This window comes from Nicotiana tabacum, chromosome 24, assembly GCF_000715075.1.
Source record: "Nicotiana tabacum cultivar K326 chromosome 24, ASM71507v2, whole genome shotgun sequence".
NCBI lineage: Eukaryota > Viridiplantae > Streptophyta > Magnoliopsida > Solanales > Solanaceae > Nicotiana > Nicotiana tabacum.
In genome coordinates this window covers 6,758,304-6,781,799 of record NC_134103.1, presented here as the reverse complement: position 1 = coordinate 6,781,799, position 23,496 = coordinate 6,758,304, and the positions used below count along the sequence as shown (strand labels likewise).

General features: G+C 31.2%; 2 protein-coding genes across 2 annotated transcripts; one reads left to right on the top strand and one right to left on the bottom strand.

Annotated features, from left to right (window-relative positions):
- The first annotated feature begins 6,557 nt into the window (after positions 1-6,557).
- LOC107802185 (protein NRT1/ PTR FAMILY 3.1-like) lies at positions 6,558-11,885 on the top strand. Its single transcript, XM_016625640.2, has 4 exons — positions 6,558-6,845; positions 6,962-7,179; positions 8,399-8,958; positions 10,788-11,885. The coding sequence occupies exons 1-4, from the start codon at positions 6,770-6,772 to the stop codon at positions 11,671-11,673; spliced, it is 1,740 nt and encodes a 579-aa protein (XP_016481126.1). The 5' UTR covers positions 6,558-6,769; the 3' UTR covers positions 11,674-11,885.
- A 10,395-nt stretch (positions 11,886-22,280) lies between these two features.
- Positions 22,281-22,911, bottom strand: LOC142178498 (uncharacterized). The gene has a single exon (XM_075248128.1). The coding sequence runs from the start codon at positions 22,809-22,811 to the stop codon at positions 22,446-22,448; it is 366 nt and encodes a 121-aa protein (XP_075104229.1). The 5' UTR covers positions 22,812-22,911; the 3' UTR covers positions 22,281-22,445.
- Between the last annotated feature and the right edge of the window lie 585 nt (positions 22,912-23,496).

The following is a 23,496-nucleotide window of genomic DNA, read 5'->3' as shown; positions in this document are numbered from 1 at the left end:
ATATATATATATATATATATATATATATATATATATATATATATATCAAATAATATTAATTAAACAATTCATATGTGTACAAAGTTCGAGTCGAAAATCATTGCTTCTATAGTTTTGCCTTTAATTCAATAGGATCTACCCTTAGTTGGGTGCCCACAAGTGACAAGTTCTCACATGTTCGATAACTTTAGTGACATTCTAGCTAGGTTATCATTTTGATTATGTCGGTGTCAAAATCCACTTTATACCTTTCATGCACTTAACATGAGTTGAAAAAGCTATATGTACTTAGTGGAATGTGTGATCATGTGACATATATATTTATTTATAATAGTCGTGATGTCCGAGTAAATTTGTATATATCTTAATTAATTGTATGAGGTACTTGTTAACTTCCTCCGGCACAGATGTCGGATAAGTTTATCTACTAGAGTTATGACAGATGAAAAAAAATTACCTAGTGTGATTTCCTCCGTTAAAATTTAAACTTAAAATCTCATAATTTTCAATCTATTTCGTTGATCACTAGGTCACATCATGTGATGTATTAAGTGAACAACATTGGTATATCGGACGACAAATGTGAGACTTTATGTGATATATGAACGTAATAATATGCGATACGATGTTATTGAAGTAGGTATATATTGTATCATATTTGAATATATTATTGGGTATTCCTTTAATCATCACTTCTAACATATGATCGACCACTTTAATCAGTGATCTTTAGCCTAAGATAGCTAACTATGAAATTAGGTATTCCTTTTGGGTGAACAGAAAAGTCCACTTGCCAATTATTGTGGTATATATATATGTATCAAGATAGGCATTTTTTTGCAGCAAGAATCAAGAAAGATTCGCCAACACATTAGATGTGTCTAATTGTTAATTGTTACATATAGTCGCAGATATTTACCAAGAAAATTCAAAATAAAAAGAAGTAAACACACGATAATATCAATAGAATTCAATAATATTTATAGACAAAAAGAGATTTAGTTAACTAAGCAACCTAATTTTTAGGCGAGGTGGCAGTGTCACGGGCTACTCGTACTATACTTTTCAGTTTTCATGCACTTATTATATATATGAGTGAAAAAGAAACAGATTATGTATTTGAGTTGAACGGTTGGCGATTTTAGTAAGCATTTGACTTACTATTTGTATAACAACCGTCTAGAGCAAAACGTAGGAATCTCTATGAATTATAATATTCAATTTTCGTGTTACTAAAATAGGTAAACATGATCTATCATATATATTATTAAATCTAAATTTAAGGTAGTGTCTAAGGCTTAGTTGTTATAATTACAATCACATTCGTTCCCAGAGAAGTAGACTTACATACTAATTAACAAAAGCATAAGTGTGACATTTAGAGAACTTTAGTTTTGAAAAAATCCTAATTATAAAATGACAAACTTGCTAATATTAGAAATAGATGAACTTGAATATGATGGATTAATAGATTATCAGTATATAATTATATATATAATTAAGTCCAACTAATTTAATTAGTTTAAGGTGTATGTATATATATGATTGATTGATCGTGTGTTTATGGAAGCTAGGAGTCCGTTTCTTGGACCAAATGTTTATATTACCTAATGATACGATCATTAATCGTTTCAAAATATAATAATTTATCGAATGCAACAACAACAACAACAACAACAACATATCCAATATATATTATATACTATAATAATTTATCAAACTCAATTGCAATAATAACATTTATATCATATATTATGTTTAAGTTGTTCGTTATATATTAAATATATATTAATATTCTTTCTTTAATTTAATTATTATTATATATTAACTCGAGTTCGGTCTTAAAATAATTCAGTCCTACCAAGACCAACCTAAATGTCCAAAAAAAAGAAGACCACTTTATACAGTGATATCTTCCTATTCGACCCCACGTAACCCATCCCCACTACTCCACTAATTCTATCAAACTAGAAACAGAAAGTGTATTTTCATAGGGAAAAATGGAAAAGATTACGCATTTCTGAATTAATAGAAAGATATATGACTCAAAAAAGACTTGCCAACACACTAGACATGTGTCATTGTTACAAACCATTAAATTAATTCTTGGTGCAAAATCCAAATATAGCCATGGCTTTGTACACACAATATTATTTTGGATAGGTTTAAAATGGTTTGTACAATAGTTATGTCATCTCTTACGTCAATTTAGCAGGTATATATAACAAAAATCTTAATGGGATGCATTTTACATCATACAATGGCTGCAGATATTGTCTATTACTTACCCACTCAAAAGAGGAAAAAACAAAAAACAAAAGAGAGAAACAACTCAATAGAAACATATTTTGAATTTAAACGTAATGAGCTTGATCTCTAAAAATTTTAGTAATGAATTTATTATATTTTTAATATTATAAATTCAGATCGAATATTTGCTGAAATATTCGTAGATTTTCACAAAAAAAGTTATACTTTTTATTGAAAATATTGAATTCCAGTGAATCTATTATCCACTAGTTCGGTCGAACCTGTATTAAAAAAATCATTTGATATATACAAATATTAAATTTAGAATTCTATTATAAACACTTAAAGTCGTGATTCTAAAATCCAAAATACATACACTTCAAATCCTGATTCTGCCTCTACATGCAGACATGGGGCGGATGCAGTATGGTAGTTACGGGTTCAATTGAAACCATAACGTTCGATGTGAAGTAGAAATTTATGTGTAAAAATTTATTAAAATTATAAAAATAATATATTTGAACCCATAACCTTAAGAATATAATGGGTTTAATATTAAAAATCTTAAAAATTAAACACATAGAGCTTAAATCCTAGATCCGTCTCTATTTACCTGTGGCCCGAGGAAAAAGAGGCTGAAATACGAATAATGCCACTCTTGATCCTTAGCAGAAATTCACATGTTTGAACACTTCAACTAAACCAATAACTTTCGCTCATATCTTATATTTTTGTTCAAAAAAGTCATTAAATATGTACAAATAATAAATTTTGAATTCATTAAATTAGATGAGATATAACAGAATTACGAGTCTGAACCCACATAGTTTAAACCTTGAATCCGTCTCTGTCTACCCGTGGCCCTAGGAAAAAGAGGCTGAAATACGAATAATGCCACTCTTGATCTTTAGCAGAAATTCACATGTTTGAACACTTCAACTAAACCAATAACTTTCGCTCATACCCTATATTTTTGTCCAAAAAGGTCATTAAATATGTATAAATAATAAATTTTGAATTCATTAAATTAGATGAAATATAACAGAATTACGAGTCTGAACCCACATAGTTTAAACCTTGAATCCGTCTCTGTCTACCCGTGGCCCTAGGAAAAAGAGGCTGAAATACGAATAATGCCACTCTTGATCCTTAGCAGAAATTCACATGTTTGAACACTTCGAATCCTTATCTAGATTTCAAACATTATCATGAAACTATTGGAAATGATCTACATATAATGATATACTGTTTAAGATGGTTTTGAATTTCTCTTTTTTGTGAGAGATTTAGTGCTCAAAAAGTGAACGTTCAAATCATGTTGTCTTTGTCATCATCCTAAAATTAAATCATAATTCCATAGTTGGTAATTGGCTTTCTTGCATGCTTTGGTAATAGTCCTTTTTTCCCTTCTAGATTGAACTGTGAATAAGACTTGGATTTGATCATAGTTGTAAAACACTAAAAATAACCTATTTTAATGTTTTAATTCACAAGTGGGTTTTAATTCAAAGTTTATTCTGATAAATTAATTTGAAACTTCGTTTTATTTTATAGAAAGAAGAATTAACTCAGATAGCCGCTCACTTAATCTCTCAAACTAAAAATAATCGACAAATATATAAATTATATATAATTTCATGTACAATATAAATATAATTATGTATAATCTGTGTATAATGATTAAAAAAGTAAACATTGAATCTGGCCGGCTATTTATGTAACAAATATCCATATTGACCTATTTTTTCTCAATATCTGTCCGAATTTTAGTTACTACGTTTGATATGCTTTCTATACTGTAAAATCATTTGCGAGAGAGATAGAGTCAATGCTCTCTTAATGCTCTAATTAATCTTATCATGTTTCATAATGATTGTTTTGACGACGATTTTTGGAAAGTTACAGTAATTACCTTCTTTCACTTCATCAAGGTTTTGATATATGCAACATATCCTAATGCAAGCATCAGTGGCTGATTTCACGGTTCAAACTCGTGACATATAGATAACACGGATACAACTTGACCGTTCTTCCAAAGCTCCCCTTCGTAAAAAAAAAAAATATTTACAAAGAAGAAGAAACAATCTCTTGGCAAGTCCAAGAAAAAATTCGTAGGAAAAAATGCATGCTTCAAATAGTGTGTAAAGAACACTTAAGAAAAATGATGAGAGAAGATTTAGACCACTAACTTCTATTTGCGCATGGTTAATCGAATGTGATTTTTTGTTTTAGTTTTGCTCTTTTTTGCCACCCGTGATAGTGATATTGGAAAAATAGCAAAACATATGAGAAACACTAAGAAAAAGAAAATAGTAGTAGTACAAAAAATTTTGTGGGAAAGCTGTGGCGTGAGATAAAATGGTAAAAACCAGAGCAAGTGGAGAGAAGCATACATATCTGTCTTGACTTTGTTTGTCACATTCGAATCCTCTACGATTCTCCTCTCCTAAGTTTCATTTATTACTTCCTTTATTCTTTTTAATCATCGGGTATCCAAAACATACTAATCCGATTAATCATTATTATTTCTTCGTATTTAACCATTCCGTGTTCAGAACATATTGACTCGCGTTGCATAGAGTTCTATAAGCGTAAATGCTTCCTAACTATCAAAAAATATTTCATTCTAACATTTTTATTCGAGATCTTTGATTAAGGGTGAAGGAATTTCACATATCATATCATTAAATATATATGCTTTAAAATTTCCATCTTCCATGTTTCTTTTCTTTTTCGCTTATTCTTCCAAATAATTTAACTTCTTGTACTAGCAGTATATTATTTTTTTACACCATTAGATTAGGATGAACTATAGAAAAATGGATCTTTTTAACATATAAATGTAATTCGATAATATAAATTATAACATAAGTAATATGTTATAACAAGTTAGAATATATTATTGATAATGTTAAAATTACTTATACCGTCATAGTGCATAAGTTCAATCGTTTTGCCAAAAATGTTGTCTTATAAACAGTTTGTGCTGTTTTGACCTGCATTCCAGATTAACCCCCTGCTCCTTGCACCAAATTGGCAACAACAACAACAACAACAACAACAACAACAACAACAACAACAACAACAACAACAACAACAACAACAACAACAACAACAACAACAACAACAACAACAACAACAACAACAACAACAACAACAACAACAACAACAACAACAACAATAATAATAATAATAATAATAATAATAATAATAATAATAATAATAATAATAATAATAATAATAATAATAATAATAAGGCACTTAACATCTGTCCTGCTAATTACCTTCCCCCAATAATACAAACTAGAAAATGTGAAGTAAAAAAGACTAATTAACTTGTACATGTATGTCCATATCGCAACTGCACAACTAGTCGAACACAAATTTTTACGTCACAAGATTTTTAAAATCAACAAATATGATCTTGCATGCCCAATTGGTCAAATTTTATGATTGGATGTATAATTAATACAAAATTAACTGTTTCATCTGTATTATTTTTATGACATTTGCCCCGTTTAATTTGTTTAAAAAAATAAAAAGAAGATACCTTTTCTATTTGGAAACTCTTTAATATTAAACATCTTATTTTACGTTTATTGACATACCATTAACCACTATATACTCATAGAAATAGTATAGTATATTTAAAACTACAAGTTCAAAGAGTACTTTTTGTATATGAACAAAGTCTCTACATATAAGGTGAAGTGACACTCTTAATTAATAGTACGAGACCTTTTGAAAAAATCGTGTGCGCTTAGTCCAAAGCGGATCGTATCACACTATGTTAAGAGTATCGTTCATTGATTTAGCCTAACAATTGTTATCTAAGCCAATGGTTCGTCGAGACGAGGATGGAGATGACACCATGGCATTGTGATGATGGAGGCCCGACTTAGTGCCTTTGCCTACTAGCTGATTTACTGTCGTCATCCGTAGCTTGGAAACACACGCGCGCGCAAACGAAAAAAGAAGCATATGGGCTCCAATGGCCATAAATACTTGAATGATAGGGTGACACATAATGAATCTCCAGATAAGCCCAAGGATCATGGTGATGAGTGACGTGAAATTCTTAGTTCGAGGGGAAGATTGTTAGGACTGTGAATAAAATCTCAAATTGAAAATTGATAAGAAAAAGAAACTGCATATGAGGTGTAGTGATACTCTTAATGGTAAGCTCGGCCAAAGCCAACAGTACACAATGTTAAGATTATCTTTATGCTTGTTAATTAGCTCACACCTCGTTCCTCTTTAAACTCTATGTCCCGTCTATATATAAGATGAAATAAGACGGTATGCTTTAGTTAAAAAAAAAAACACATCATAAGTCATCATCAAGAGTATCTAAAATATTAATTTCAAGATACGGGTTTAGGTCATAATGTTATTTTTGAAACTGAACAAACTATATGGTGACATAAAATATACCTACTTACCTAGCTTAAGCTCTGTCATATCCTATAAATAGTGGACTCTGGAGATCATTTAGAGCACAACACATGAACTAACAAAAATGGAAGTAATGAAGAAGAAAGAAAACACCTCTAGAAAAATGAAGGGTGGAATGATTACCATGCCCTTCATATTTGGTTAGTTCTTTCTTTTTTCCAACTTATATATTAATGTTTTGAATCTTGAAACTATATATTTTGTATATTTTCTTGAATACTAAGGTGAAACTTGTGTTTTTTTCTTTTTTTTGCAGCAAATGAGATATGTGAGAAGTTGGCAGTGGTGGGATTTGGTGCAAATATGATAATATACTTGACAAATGAGCTCCATCTTCCATTGACTAAAGCAGCTAATACTCTTACAAACTTTGGTGGCACTGCAAGTTTGACTCCATTACTTGGAGCTTTCATTGCTGATACCTTTGCAGGAAGGTTTTGGACCATAACAATTGCTTCTATCATCTACCAAATCGTAAGATTCTCATCCTCTTTCGAATTTAACTTATATACACCGACAGTAATGCTCATAACCGATAGTTTTTCGGCAGTTTTATCCCTCGATAAAACGAGTGGATTTAGTAGTGTTAAACGATAATTAAAGGTAAATCATACATTCATAATAAGTGGATCAGTAACATGAGAAAAATAATAGGATACATGTTACAACACATTATACTGCACTGGTAGTAATTCTTCTTAACGCTATTAGTGTATACAAGTTAAATTTTTTTCGAGTTAAATTTTTTTCGCTTTGAGGTTAGATGTTATAGTTGATATGCTAGCTCATTACAGAAAAAATTAGAATTATCTACAAACTTCGCCGCTAATCTATTGTTAAATCGCTCGTAGCTAACATAATTTTTTGATAATATATCGCTAATCCGTCGCTAAATAAGATTAGTAACGAATTTTTCTATTTAACTACAGAATTTATCCGTAGCTAATTCCCGTTTGTTTTAGTTCTGTTTGATGCTTCCTAGACATTTATTCAGCAAAACTTAAATTTGGTGAAAATGGGTTGTGCTTTTCACTACTTTCTTGGGAGATAGACATATATACTTCCTTCTCCATGACACATGTATTAAATGGCTGATATTCTTGGATAAGGCTGCAGAAGATAAGATATATAAGGTGAAAATAAATTTTGATAGGCAAAACCTTTAGTTTGGGATTTGAATATACAATGAATATATTATAACTATGATTATCATGTGAACTTTAGTACTGGAAAACCAAGTACAGTTGGAAATAATCATTTATGAAATATCACTAATAAAGTATAAACTGTTTTATTAGCCCTATAGTACTGGAATTTGCAAGTAAACAATTAACTTCTGTTCATCTCTTATCAAACCCAAATTAATACTATAGAATTTAATTTATCTGCACTGACAGTGTAAAAAGTAACAATACAATTAGTTATTTTAGTATGTTATAACAGGTAACTTATCTAATTTTTCAGATTGCTAATCTCACTTTTTATGAAAAATATGTAACTATCGTTTAAGTAACCTGATAGCATAAAAGTTTATTTACACTGCCGTCATATAGAAGTTACATTACTCATTAATATACCATGTACACACTATGCTCCCAGACCCCACTTGTGAAATTTGGCTGTTATTGTTGTTGTTTATTTACTTCTTTTGCCTTTTTGATTGATTTTCGTGTTCTTTTGATATTTTATTCAGGGTATGATCATTTTAACAGTATCAGCAATACTTCCTCAACTAAGGCCACCTTCTTGCAAAGGTGATGAATTTTGCAAAGAAGCAAATTCTGGCCAACTAGCCATTCTCTATATATCATTACTCCTAACAGCATTTGGATCAGGAGGAATTAGGCCTTGTGTTGTAGCATTTGGAGCAGAACAATTTGATGAAACTGATCCAAATCAAAAAACACAAACATGGAAATTCTTCAATTGGTATTATTTCAGTATGGGATTTTCCATGCTAATAGCTGTGACAGTAATTGTTTATATCCAAGATAATATTGGATGGGGTATAGGATTTGGAGTCCCAACTATTGCTATGCTTATTTCAATTATTGTTTTCATATTTGGATACCCTTTATATAGAAACTTGGATCCTGCTGGTAGTCCTTTTACTAGGCTATTGCAAGTTTGTGTTGCTGCTTACAAGAAAAGAAAATTGGACATGGTTTCTGATCCTAGTTTCTTGTACCAAAATGAAGAGCTTGATTCTGCTATTTCTACTGCTGGCAAGCTTGTTCACACTAAGCAAATGAAGTAAGTCATTTTCTTTTTCCCGAGTTTAAGTTCTGTGCACTAACCGTCACTACTATATATGTTTTAAAACCATTAGGTAAAATTGGCTTTACAACAATAGGTAGTTCATATCTAAGCCTTATAATAGTAACCGGAAACATAGAGAGGAAACCTACTATAACTAGTTAAATTGCACTTATAGTAATAATCATTTACACTGTCGATGTATATAACCTATTCTTTGTGTTTTTTACTTTAACTTTTTTAAGCTGGCAGTGTACACCTAAACAATAACTACATATAGTGTTCATAACAAGTGAACTAGTTACCTAAAGAATAAATCAGGTAACCTACATGTTAGTTTACACTATTATTAGTGTACATATGTTAATTCTTTTTTTCCCCTAGCAAATGCATCACATGTTTGTTTGCACTTATATGCTTTCTTTTAAACAACAACAAATCCATCTTTTTGGTTTTTGAATTTAACTTCTATAAATTGACAGTGTACACCCAAAGAATTGCTACATGTAACAGTTAGTTTACACTATTAATCTAATTAAAAAGGGCAGCTTCTTACATAAGGCATTCCCACGTTCACCCAGGGTCCAAGAAAGGGTCGCATCCCAAGGACGTGACGTAGACAGTCTAACATAATGCAAGTATTAGTAGCTGTTTCCACGGCCTGGACCCGTGATTTGCACCGATATGGTTTCTTTTAACTTGCAAAAAATAATGGAATTAAGAATTCTTTACTGATACAAGTACACATGATGTGAGGTGAAAACTTAGTGATTGGCTAATTTCCTTCAAAATATGGCAAAGACTTTTTTATTTATCTCAAGAATCCAATTAACCAATAACTGAAGATGAAACAAAATGTCCCTTTCTGTAATCTGAAGAACACTGAGTGGAAAGACCACAGTCATGACATGGACAGAATGATAAACCAAATATCAACCATTTAATGTGTGGCCAAAAACATTATGTGAAGCATTGCACGTTTCTGTTTCTGAATTATTCATAATAATTTCTGTTTGTCTGTCCTGTTGTCCTTTTTTTTCAAGATTCATTGAATTATTTTTTAACAATTTCCCATTTAGCTTAAATTTCTTTTCTTGGCTTGACAATAATGCTATGCAAGATCAGTCCTGAGGCTAATAGAAACCAGAAAACAAGTTGATAAATACTGCCAATTTCTTTTTTGGAAGTGTACTATCAAATTTCTCAAATTGTCTACAAAAATATCTAGGTGGTCACAGATTGCTATTAAACTACTGGAAATTTTCAATTCATGTGACTAGTGACTTTTTTAAGCTGTAAAAAAATACAGATCCAAGCTTAGTAAGTTAAAATATAATTGGAGTTATTTATAGCCAAGGTAAAGAGTCTAGTCAAAGTTGGATGTCTCTTAAGTTGTCCCAATGTAATAATTTACGTGCATTATTTTGACGTACGAAGGGAAGTCTTGGAACAACAGTAAAGTTGTCTCCGTGTAACTTATAGGTTACTGGTGTAAGTCGTGGAATCAGCCACTAATGCTTGCATTAGGTTAGGCTGTCTATACATCTCACCTCTTTGGGTGCGGCTCTTCCCGGACCCTACGTGAACGCAGAATGCCTTTTACACCGGACTGCCCTTTTTATTTTTATTTTGATGTAGACTTGATCAAGAAAGACAACATGCTAATGTCATGAGAAATATGCCAAGAACCAATATTAGCATTTGATTGGACTATTTGGAAGGGGAAATTCTCATATGCATGCATTATTATTATGATCTTTGAATTATGTGACTGTCTCGTCTGAAAGTTTAACCCGTTAGCTAATTATATTCTGTCTGGATTTCAGATTCTTGGACAGAGCAGCAATAGTGACAGAGGAAGACAATCGAAAATCTCCGAATCTATGGAGGCTAAACACAGTTCATCGCGTAGAAGAGCTAAAATCGATCATAAGAATGGGACCAATATGGGCATCTGGAATAATTCTAATCACAGCATATGCTCAACAACACACATTCTCAGTTCAACAGGCAAAAACAATGGACAGACACTTAATAAATTCCTTCGAAATCCCAGCTGCATCAATGACAGTCTTCACATTAACAGCAATGTTATGCACCATTTGCTTCTATGACCGCGTATTTGTGCCTATAGCACGTAAATTCACTGGTCTAGAACGAGGCATATCGTTTCTTAGCAGAATGGCTATTGGGTTCTCTATTTCAGTTCTAGCCACATTAGTAGCTGGATTTATAGAAGTTAAACGAAAAGAAGCAGCCTTAACTCATGGACTGATCGATAAAGGTAAGGCGATTGTTCCCATTTCAGTATTTTGGCTTGTGCCTCAGTATTGTTTACATGGTGTGGCTGAGGCATTTATGTCAATTGGACATCTTGAATTTTTCTATGATCAAGCACCAGAGAGTATGAGAAGTACAGCTACTGCATTATTTTGGACATCAATTTCAGCTGGGAATTATTTGAGTACACTTTTGGTTTCATTAGTGCATAAATTTACTTCAGGATCTGGAGGATCAAATTGGTTACCTGATAATAATTTGAATAAGGGAAAATTAGAGTATTTTTATTGGTTAATCACAATTCTACAAGTGGTTAACTTGATTTACTATCTGTTTTGTGCAAAATTCTATACTTTTAAGCCTATTCAGGTACACAAGACAGAAGATTTGGACTCTAAAAAAGATAGTATTGAACTTGTAAATAATGTTTAGTTTGTATTAGCATCTTGATTTAGAAGGTTTTTGTAACTATGGCCTGTGTTTATGTCCTATTATGTAGTAATAATTTTATGTTAGTAGGAAAGAAAAGAATGGTATATATAGTTATAGTAGATAAAGGAGAAAGTTTTTGAGAAATATTTTTAATTGTATTGCTCCATATTAAGTATCAAGCAATCCATTAATGGATTTAGATTCTGGTTTCATACTTTTTGCAGTTTACTCTTTTGAAAAATGTATACTATTTTGCTACTAAATGAATGAGGGGTTCATAGTAGGAGGTCAAATTTCTTAATTGTTTGACTTGACGATGCAAATAGTAATCACGTTATATAAGATGGATAGAGGGAGTGATATAATGAAAAAACTTATTCATGGTGTTTATACCAATTCAATAAATACATATATTTTTATTATTAAATATTAATTAATTTTTACTCATTTTCACCTCAATTTATCATTTAAACTTTTCATCATATTGTATGGATGTCATTTTATTATGTTATATAAAATAGAGTAGAAGGAATATAAGATGGCCTGGTTATTATCCATAGTGGCAACGACCTGTTGTTCCCCTTGTTTTTCATAGTTGGTCTATTTCTTTCACATTTTTTTTTTTGGAAAACCTACATTGTATAGCCATTTCCAAAAATAATAATCAAAAAAATATAACTTTTTATATTTATTTAAGTATAATATAAATATTTTATACATAATCAGTGTATACATTATATATAGGGAAAGTTACATGATATACCCATTTCTAGAACTCACTTTCATGGTATACCTAAGTTTTAAAATTACATCATATATCCCAAAAATATTACACGATATACCTCCATATATTCTAAAATATATCACGATATTCTACTTTGGAATACAATCCAAACCTAACTTACCATAATAGTCTAATTTAGAATATAATATTCTAACTAAACAGGCCATAATATTTTAATTTGGAATATAATATTCAAATTAATGATACTACAATATTCCAATTGAAAATCCAAACATAGCTTACCATAATATTCTAATGAAGAATACAATATACAAACTAAACATACCATAATATTCTAAGAAAATATACTACATTATTCTAATTTGGAATACAATATTCAAACCAAATATATTACAATATAGCTTACCATAATATTCTAATGAAGAATACAATATCCAAACTAAACATACCATAATATTCTAATAAAACATACTACAGTAATCTAATTTGGAATACAATATTCAAACCAAATATATTACAATATAGCTTACCATAATATTCTAATGAAGAATACAATATCCAAACTAAACATACCATAATATTCTAATAAAATATACTACAGTATTCTAATTTAGAATATAATATTAAAATCAAAATATATTATAATATTTTAATTTGAAATACAGTATCCGAACCCAACATACTACAACATTAGAATTTGGAATATAGTATCCAAAGCAAATATGCCATAATTATTTTAAACATACTACAGTATTCTAATTTGAAATACAATTTCAAATTAAATATATCACAATATTCTAATTTGGAATATACAGTATTATATTTTAGAATAAAGTAGGTATACATGGTAAAATAATTTTATAAAGTAGGTATATAGAGTAAAATAAATATTTTAATTGTACATGGTGTTAACTAATATTTTCAATGGGCATACCACGTAGATTCCCCTTATATATATTTGGAAATTTTACACAAATAGCTGTTCAGATTCATTGTTTATTTTTACTAACCAGTATACATAGATTATACGTTGATTATATACATATTCTATATGAATTATACATAATATATATCCGCTAGCTATTTTTAGTTTAAGCTACTTGATGGACGGCTATTTGAATTAATTTTTCTTTATATTTAGCTAGCGAATATAATTATTTTTGGCGGAGTAGTCAAACATAAAACTTTCTTGTTTTTTGTTTTGGGCCCTGCAATTCTCGCTGGATTATGTTCATTCTCGAAACGGACAACAATTACAGTACTGGCCCATTTACATACATTTTGGGCCTTAACCAGCTTTTGCTTCGCACTTAGGAATTGGATCTTCTCCCCTTCCACCCATTTAGAATTAACCGAAATAGAAACTCACTAACCCTTTTAAACTAAAAATAGACGGTGTGTATAATATATGTGTAATTCATATATAATTATTATATATCGGTTAGAAAAATAAACAGTGGATCCGATCTACTATTCGTAATGAGGATCCCTACCTTTTACCACCCAAATATACAACCCCCCCCCCCTTTCTCTGTGGGGTTTGTTTCATAAACAGGTGAATTTTTTTCCAAACCATATAGTATTAGAAAAAGATTTTTAGCTTTAGTAAAAATTGAGAAACTACCCCTTATATGATTTTTTAATTTTTTATGTGCCTTTTTATAAAACGTTTCACACTGGAGTTTTTATGGAACCAAATGACTTCCACGGATTTGGTGGAATTTCATATCAAGAGGTTCCGTTTAGATTTGGACAAATTTTGATATTTTAAAACAATATTTGCTCATGTTTGATAAAAAATAAAAATAAAAACAATATTTGCTCATTTTTTTTATAAGCAAACGTTCTTAAATTTCCTCCTTTTTTGTTGTTACTAGTCCATAGGGTATTAATTACAATAGTGACTCCCATAGATTCTTTTACCACAATTTTACTAAAATATCTAAGTCTAACTTTGGATTCATTACATTTTGGACTTTACTAGTGAATCGATAGCCACCAAATTTTGACTTTAAACTCTCGTATTTAGGAGGAATTGCATTTCAACCATAAAGAATGGGAGTGTTTTAATCAATTCAAGAGGGGAATAGAAGAAACTAACATTTTTTTCTATCTTTGCATAATGCAATCAAACCTCTTTATAAGAATCTCGTATGTTTCGAATATTTTTTTATATTATAGCGAAGTGATATTATAGAAAGCATATATTATAACATAACATGAAAATTAGTTCCGAAAAAGCTTAACTTTTATAAGGATGATGTTATAGATAGCAAAGGAGAACCATTCTAAACCACTGTTATTTCAACTTGAATAATCAAATTGTACTAAGTGCTCTTGCATGACTCAGTTATAAATACATTTTTTTATAATTCAAAATCAGACATTTAACTCCTTGATATAACGACTAATGAAATCCGGCAAAAATATTAAAATTTACAGTATTTTAAGAAAATAAGGGGGAGGGGTTTTAAAACTCATGAGTTGTATTCGTTACCAATAACATTAATTAAAAGAGTTGAATATAATCAAATGACAGATTGAAATAGAAATAAATAATTATTACTATATAATAAATTTTAAAAAAGGTAAATAATCAGTTTTTTGTCACCCGTTTAAAGGTTTTTATTTACAATTAATTAAAGAAGATGAGCCGTTTTGGGAAGATGCTTATTTTAAAATAATTAGAACCAAGATGCAAATTACAACGCAACTCGATGCATAAGAGATATTATTATTATTATTAGCAACATCTTTTTTCATCTTTTTTTGTATGCATGTTATTTTCTTTATATACCCCTAATTATCATCATCAAGAAGGTTATTTATTAATTTATTTTTATTATATATAAAAAAGAAACTGGTAAAAAACAAAAAAAAGTTACAAAATTAATCCTCTTGCACTCTTAGCGTAAATCCCTAGCGGTTGCTTGGATTGAGGGACGAAATATTTAAATGCTTGTGCAAACATTATATGAAAATTTATGTGTTATTTTATACAAGACAGAATAGAAAATAAGAATACGAGAAATAAGAGGAAACTTTCACTGATATACGTAAATGTCCTAAAAATATGCAATTTCTACCTGACAATGCTGGTCTGGTAATTATTATTTACTGCACAAATAATTTTGTACAGCTAAAATGTCAATCAAACGAGCCCACATGGGTTCAGCAGTCGCTGTAACAATAACTTCGGAGAAAAATCAACTACTTGAAATTTCCAATTATATCTCTGCACAGAAACTTTCATCACAATAAGTATTCGGCGGAACTCAATAATTTTGGTATAAATTATGTATGTGTATTAAAATATTCATTGGATTAGACACAAATTAATTATTTAGAACTTATTAACTTAAAATAACTATTCTGAACTCATAAACTTTAAATTTTGACTCCACCTTTGAGTATGCAATGGACTCCGCAGAAGAAGTACTTGTTCTGTTTTCTTCTTTAATTTCTTTTACTAGAGGATGAGCGAAGATTTTAATTTGAGAGAAATTTTCAGAAACTACTATTGATTAGTGGCTATTAACTTGATATATTTACTATTTACTTAATTACTTCCTATAACTATCTTTTTACTTGTTATAGAATGTATTCGATGTATTCAAGTTACTGTATTCATGAATACAGTAGCAAAACTCGGCGGAAAACAGAAAAGTCCAGCTAACATAGATTGTATTCATATGTATTCGCGAGTTGTATTCGTGAATACAGTAACGGAAATCTGCAAAAAAAAGGTCTCTCCGGCTGTTTAAAAACGGTAAGCGAATCAATTAACGTGACAGACTACTAATATAACTCAACAAACTCAATTATACTTATTACAGTGACTTTTGACTGTTGTATTTAGATGTATTTTATTTCATTCAATAATTTTTTAAAATACATTAGTTGTTCTAGTTTTAGTTATGTATTCCAACTAAGTGTTTTCATCTGTATTATCAAGCCAATTGTATTCTGTTGTATATATTTGTTGTTGAACCTGCAAATACATGTTCCGGTTAAGTGATTTGCAAATCAAAAGACGGCCCTTCGAAATTGAGTGCTTTGGTGAGTACAACTCGGATAACCCTCTTCTGAGTTGTTGAATCAGCCATTGGAGATGAAATTTCGAGTTTTCTAGTGAAAGCATAACAATGGTGATTAGTTATAAAAAAAATTAGTAAAGAGAAACAGAAGAAGCATAGTACCAGCGAAAATCTAACAACTTTAACACTTACCACAACTTTTTGAAGCAAAAAAATTGAAAATTGAGAAAGACAATGTGAATATAGAATGGGGAAGAGACTGGCGTTGTGAGAGAGAAAGTGGAGACTCGACAGAGAAATCGTGGAGAGAGAGAGAAGTTGGATACTATATGGTGGTCTTGTGAGAGAAAGAACAGAAAGTAGGAGAGAGAAAAATATTATACTACGTATTTAATGGCTTAACGGTAGGAAGTGACCATAAATACATATTCTGTTATAAAAACTAAAAGGTAGCTATAGAAAATAATATTTTAAAAAGGTATTTATTTATAATAAATAAGGTGTAAATCTTTGCTATATGAAGTAAAATTTCCTTAATTATTTTATGCGTTTTGGATTTTAGAATAATAATTTCAAGTGCTAATAATTGTGGTCTAAATTTAATATTTTTATATATTTAATAGTAAAAACTTTAACACAAATATATTATTTGAGAAAAATCTACTGAGTTTTGATGAATTTGTAACCGGACTTCTAGCTTCGCCCCGATGATGATCCATGATTAGGAGAAGATCCAATTTTGTTAGTAATAATATTTAGTGCTGCAACTTGATACAATATTTCATTAGCCATTATAACACAATGTGAAATAATTAAAAATGGGCGAAAAACAGATTTATTAATCGAAGTACATCAATCCTATTTCCAAGAAATCTGGAATTTTCCTAAAAATAAGTAAACGGGAAAAAAGAAAAATGAAAAAAATATTAAGAGCCCGTTTGGCCAAGCTGATAAAAACTGTTTATTTTAAAAAATATTTTTTTCAAAAGTACTTTTGAAAAAAAAAATAATAGTTTGTGTTTGGTTAATTCATCAAAGATAACTTTTTGCAACATTTGGTAAATAAATTATGTTTAGCCAATCTTTTTAAAAAGTATTTTTGAGTGTCAATATACCAAAAGGATAGTACCAAGGTACTATAATTATTTTAAAGAGAAGAATACACTTAAATATTTAACATAAGAGACTTTTATTTTTATTTATTTATTTATTTAAAATATGAAACATAAAGTAAACATACATATTAAAGATTTAAATCAATATAACATATATAATTATATCAAAACATATAATATTATCTAGTATAATTACTTATTGTGATCATTCAGTATGAATCGAAAGTCTATTTCATAAAATACTATATATTGATAATACACCATGAAATAATAAGCAAAGTCACTCACACATGATCATATTTCTCATCATTTCATCTCTAATTCTATCACACAATTGTATACGGGTAAAACCGAGGCTAATGAGCGCCCCAACTTTCCGGTAGGGGAAACGAACCAAAGATGTAACTACAAGGAACCGAAATCGGAGCCAGGAGCCTCTCGTATCAAGGCCCGAACAAAACACTTGTACTCGGAACCATCGAGACCATACCCCCGGATCTGTTTCGCGTTCCAAAACCTCGTAAAGCATTATCAAACGCCCGCGCACGATTAACAAAGGGTCGTGATATTCGCGCCTAATCGGATATCACATCGTGGATCTCGGCTCGTATCGGCAGCAGATCAGTGATTAGCGAAAAAAAAGATTTTTATCGCTTTTAGAATTGTATTTAGGGTAAAACTCTCCTACTATATAAAGGAGAGGTTTATTATTCAACAAACACATTGTAACACTCAAATCAAGACAATATACATTTATTTTCTCTATTCCTAAAAGTCATTCAAAGTCATCAATTTTGCTCATAATTCATCATAAGTGTTTGATTCCAAACCGAAGGCAAGCTAATTGTTAAGCTCATAATCGAGCCCCCGGACTCAATAATACTACTGGTTTGTCTATTTATTCTATCTTTAATTTGCTAATGTAATATTATTAATCACGTGTATCGAATTAGTCCACATATCCTTAGTAGAAGGCTTGCCTTGCATTTCTAAAGGAATACTAGAATGCCTATCTCATTTCTCAATTTGTGAAGTAATGTCTTCATTAGTATAATAGTTGTATTTCTTATCGGTAAAAGAATGTCGTCGGATGTGTGATGACCCAAAAGGTCATCTTTTTTTAGAACTCAAATCTGCTCTCTTAAGCCTTAAAAATTCTATTTTTACCCTCCTCGATTTACGTGCGCAGTCCGGACAGGTTTCCGAAAAGCTTTTATGTTGAAAACTAATGAAAATAAGAATTTTTGCCTTAAAAGTTAATTTTAGTTTACTTCGATCAACATTGTTTGGTAAACAGTAATGAATTCGTGTTTTGAAGGTTCCGGTCGGTCCGAATCGAATTATGGGATATGGGCGTATGCCCGGAATCGAATTCAGAGGTCCCTAGCTCAAGTTATGTATTTTTTATGAAAATTAATTATTTTTAAGAATTGATTGATGTTTGGCATTGTTAGTACCGAATCCGTATTTCGGTTCCGGAGCCCGGTACAAGTTCATTATGATATTTAAGACCTGTCTGAGAAATTTGGTGAGAAACGGAGTTTATTTGACGTGATTCGGACCTTCGGTTGAGAAAATAGTAATTTTAAAGTGTTCTTGAGAATTTCATTCGATTTGGTACAACATTCGGAGTTCTAGGTGTTATTTTGGCGATTTGATCGTGCGAGCAGGTCCATATGATATTTTTAGACTTGTGTGCATATTTGGTTTGGAACCCCGAGGGCTCGGGTGAGTTTCGGATAGGCTACGGGGTGATTTGCACTTAAAAAATTTCGTATTTTGCTGCACCACGTGTTCTGGCATGTCCTTCTTCGCGTTCGCAAAGGTACTCTCGCGAACGCGAAGAATAAACTGGGCAGCTGAGGATTTCTTCTTCGCGAACGAGAAGTTTTGGTCGCGAACGCAAAGCGATGGGGGCGTTATCCTTCGCGAACGCGATAAGCCCATCGCGAACGTGTAGTGTTAGGCATTGGGGAGGGCGAGTTAGTCGTTCCTTCAACGTGAACGCGAACAATGCCTCGCGAATGCGAAGGCCAAGGGGAAGTAACCATCGCGAACACGAGATGGGTCTCGCGAACGCGTAGGCTTGGCAGCCAGTACCCTTCGCGAACGCGACAGTGCTCTCGTGAACGCGATGAACACTGACGCCTAGCACTTAACAGAATAAAAAAAATGGAATTTTAGCCAAAAAATCATTTTTCTCAAAAACCAAACGGTGAGAGGCGATTTTTCAAGAGCGATTTCTACCCCAAATTGTTGGTAAGTGATTCTAAACCATTTTTTTTCAATTTACCCATTACATTTCTTGAATTTGCAACCTAAAATCTAGAGTGTTCATGGTAGAATTAGGGGTTAGGGTAAAAACTTGAGATTTCGGGAATTTGTTAATTTAGACCTCAATTTGAGGTTGGATTCCAAAACTAATTACATATTCGGGTTTGGGGGTGAATGGGTAAAAGGATTTTGGTCCGAACCTCGGTTTTGACCAAACGGGCCCGGGGTCGATTTTTCGACTTTTTGGAGGAAAATTTAAAAAATTTAATTTATGCAATATAATTGATTCCTTTAGCAATATTTGATATTATTGAGTTATTTTTTAATAGATACGAGTGATTTGGAGATGAATTCCAAATAAAAAGATGTGATTGAGAATTAAGTGGCCTTCGGAGCGAGGTAAGTGTTGTGTCTAACCCTGACTCGAGGAAATTAGGAACCTTAGATTACTTGTTAAGTGAAATTCATGTGAGCGGCGTATATGTGAGGTGACTAGTACTTATGCGTCGCCAAATTTACATGTTTTCCATGTTACTCATTTTTTCTTATATTGTCTCGTTCCTATGCCTAATTGTGATGTGTTATATTAGTGTTGTTCAATTTATCGTTCTTATCATGTTTACGGATTTTCTGATTGAGTTTTTATTTCAAAGTTGAGATAGATGTTATGGAACCAAATGTTGAGGTAAGGTTTGTACTTATTATTCTACCTCCCTGTTGATATTTAGGCATTGCATTATGATAAGGGAGAGTGTTAATGCACGAAGGGTGATGCCGTGCCATATTATGAGTGTTAATGCACGAAGGGTGATGTCGAGCCATATTGTGAGTGTTAATACACGAAGGACGATGATGTGCCATATTATGAGTGTTAATGCACGAAGGGTGATGTCATGCCATATTGTGAGTGTTAATGCACGAAGGGTGATGTCGTGCCATGATATGAGAGTAAAAGCACGAAGGGTGATGTCGCGCCGTTCTATAAATCTTATGGTAAGATTGAGAGTAAAAGCACAAAGAGTGATGTCGTGCATTTTTCTTTACTGTATTCACTATTCCTGTTGATTCATGGTATATTGACTGCTCCGGTGATCATTCTGTTGTAGTTCTTTATCTTATATTCCCCTTAGTATATTTTCCCTCCCGACATTTCCTGTTTAGTTCTTCATTTCTGTTATTTGCATATACACTGTTAAATAGCACATGTTGATTTGTAGGTGCCTTGCCTTAGCCTCGTCACTACTTCGTCGAGGTTAGGCTCGACACTTACCAGTACATGAGGTCGGTTGTACTGATACTGCACTCTGCACTATCTGTGCAGATTTTGATACCGGCTCAGGTTGATCGAGATTTGCTACTGGTCCACTGTCCGGAGACTCAAGGTAGATCTGTCGGCGTTCACAGACCTTGAAGTCCCCATCTATCTTTTATGTCCTACTGTTTTCTTTCATTCAGACAATTGTATTTCTTTCAGACTATTACTTGTGGTAAATTCTAGAATGCTCGTGAATTGTGACTCCAGATCCGGGTGGTAGTAATTAATATAGTTTTATGATATTCCGCACTTATTATATTTTATCTTAGTTAATTATTGTTATTTACTGAATTAAAATAAGAAATTGGTTTAACGATTTTTCTAACGTTGGCTTGCCTAGCAAGTGAAATGTTATGCGTCATCACGGTCCCGTCGGTGGGACATTTCGGGTCGTGACAGGATGAAATTATGCATAGCTATAGTAGTTGTAACAAGATGAATTTGAGTGTCAGACTTGAAATATGGCATTGAACATAAAATATAAATAATTTTAAATATATAAAAAATTATTGTTTTCGTAAAAATAATAGTTAAGTATATTTAAATTCAATAAGAGTAACTAATTATCAACAACACCTAATGCATAATTTAATTTTTTAAAAATCTAAATTAAAAAAGAAACTAATTATTATCTAACCAACTAACTTTGTCCTAAATTATCAAATGACCTATTGTGAGACTGTCACTTAGCTTAATGTGGAGGATTTTTCTTCTTCTTTTAATAGTATATAGATTACGTGATGCAAATGTAAATTTATTATCTACTCCTATTTGTAGCAATTTTTCTCAAATTAGATATGATAAATATTATAAAGTCAAGAATTAATAGCCTATAGTAGAAGAAATTACAAATGATTACTTGTGGTAAGAGAATTAATATAGATAATTTTCTTTAGCGTGAAAAAAAGAAAAGATCATTTGGAAGTTAAAAGACATTACACAAAGAAAACATCAAAAATAAAAAAAAAGTCGAAAAAGAATTTGCAAAGTTACAATATATTCATATGTATATAGAAATAAAATAGAAACCAGAAATAAAAAAGAAAAGGAAAAGTAAAATTAGTACTAACTACTAAGTAATAATTTGAAAAATATAAATTTATGGCGAGCATAGTATTATCTTTAATAAATTAAATTTTTTTTAGAATTTTATGCTTACTCTCAAAAGCAGCCAAAAGTATTTCTCCGTATTAGAGAAACAACGTAAATTTGTTAAAAAGTAATTTTTTTTTCTAATGAAAAGCATAATTTTGACCGCTAAGAAGCTTGGCCAAACAAGTTCTAAGTCAATCGGCTTCTGACTTTGGATCTATAACCGGGTCAATGTTAAGATCCAAACCCGCATTATCCTCAACTTTTTCTTCCTCCTCCTTAACGCCGACAACCTCTTTAAAATCTTCCGTCCGCAAAGCCAAATTCCACGGCGTCGCCACCGTCAGCTTTCTGCTAGCACCACCTCTGTCGGCGTTACCCTTCTCGAAATATTTCACCGCCACACGTATTCTCCTCAGTATAGCATAGAACTCCTCCACTTCATCGTCCTCCACCGCCTCCGCTGCCGCCGTGCTCTTTCCGTCATTTTTCTCCGTTTTTATTTGCTTTTTTACTTCAATTTCTCCGTCGTGTAAACATTTCCTCTTTTGAACCTCCATATTGTTGAGCTCAATCTTGATTTTCCGGCGAAGGTAATAAAATTAGGAGAAAAAAGAAAGGGGGAGAAATGAGTATGCAATTTCTGATTTTTGGAATTGGTTTACGTGGCAGTTATATAATTGAGAATTTTGTACAAGTGGTCAAAAGTGTCAACGCTGATGATGTAATTTTAATGTCGTAAGCATAGTGATTTGTGCCAATTTGCCAACGAATGTTACGTAAGAGTATTAAATTATATTTTCTTGTACTATTATTTTAAGGAAATAAAGGCATATCTGGCAAAAAAACTAAAATAATAAAATAATAAAAACTACACATGTAGTACTCGTAGTCGTTGGCTCGTGGGATGTCCCGCTTTAGCAAGAAATGGAGATATTATTTTTAGCCCAGCGTAAAATATTATTTATATTTGTCCTTTAAAAATTATATATAAAATTTGTATAATTTTTTATATAATATAAAGAATGTGTATATATACTAAAATTTATATTTTCGGTTATTATTTTGAAAATAACTATATAATTTCAGTTTCCTAAACTTTTAAATGGTGCAATAGAAATTAAGAACCTATAAGTTTTCATATAAACCGTGAATATATAAATTTTATTTCAAAATAAAATATTGTATAAGTTAAGATTAGTTCGGATATGTTATAGATTATACAAAAAGTTATAAGTCCTTATT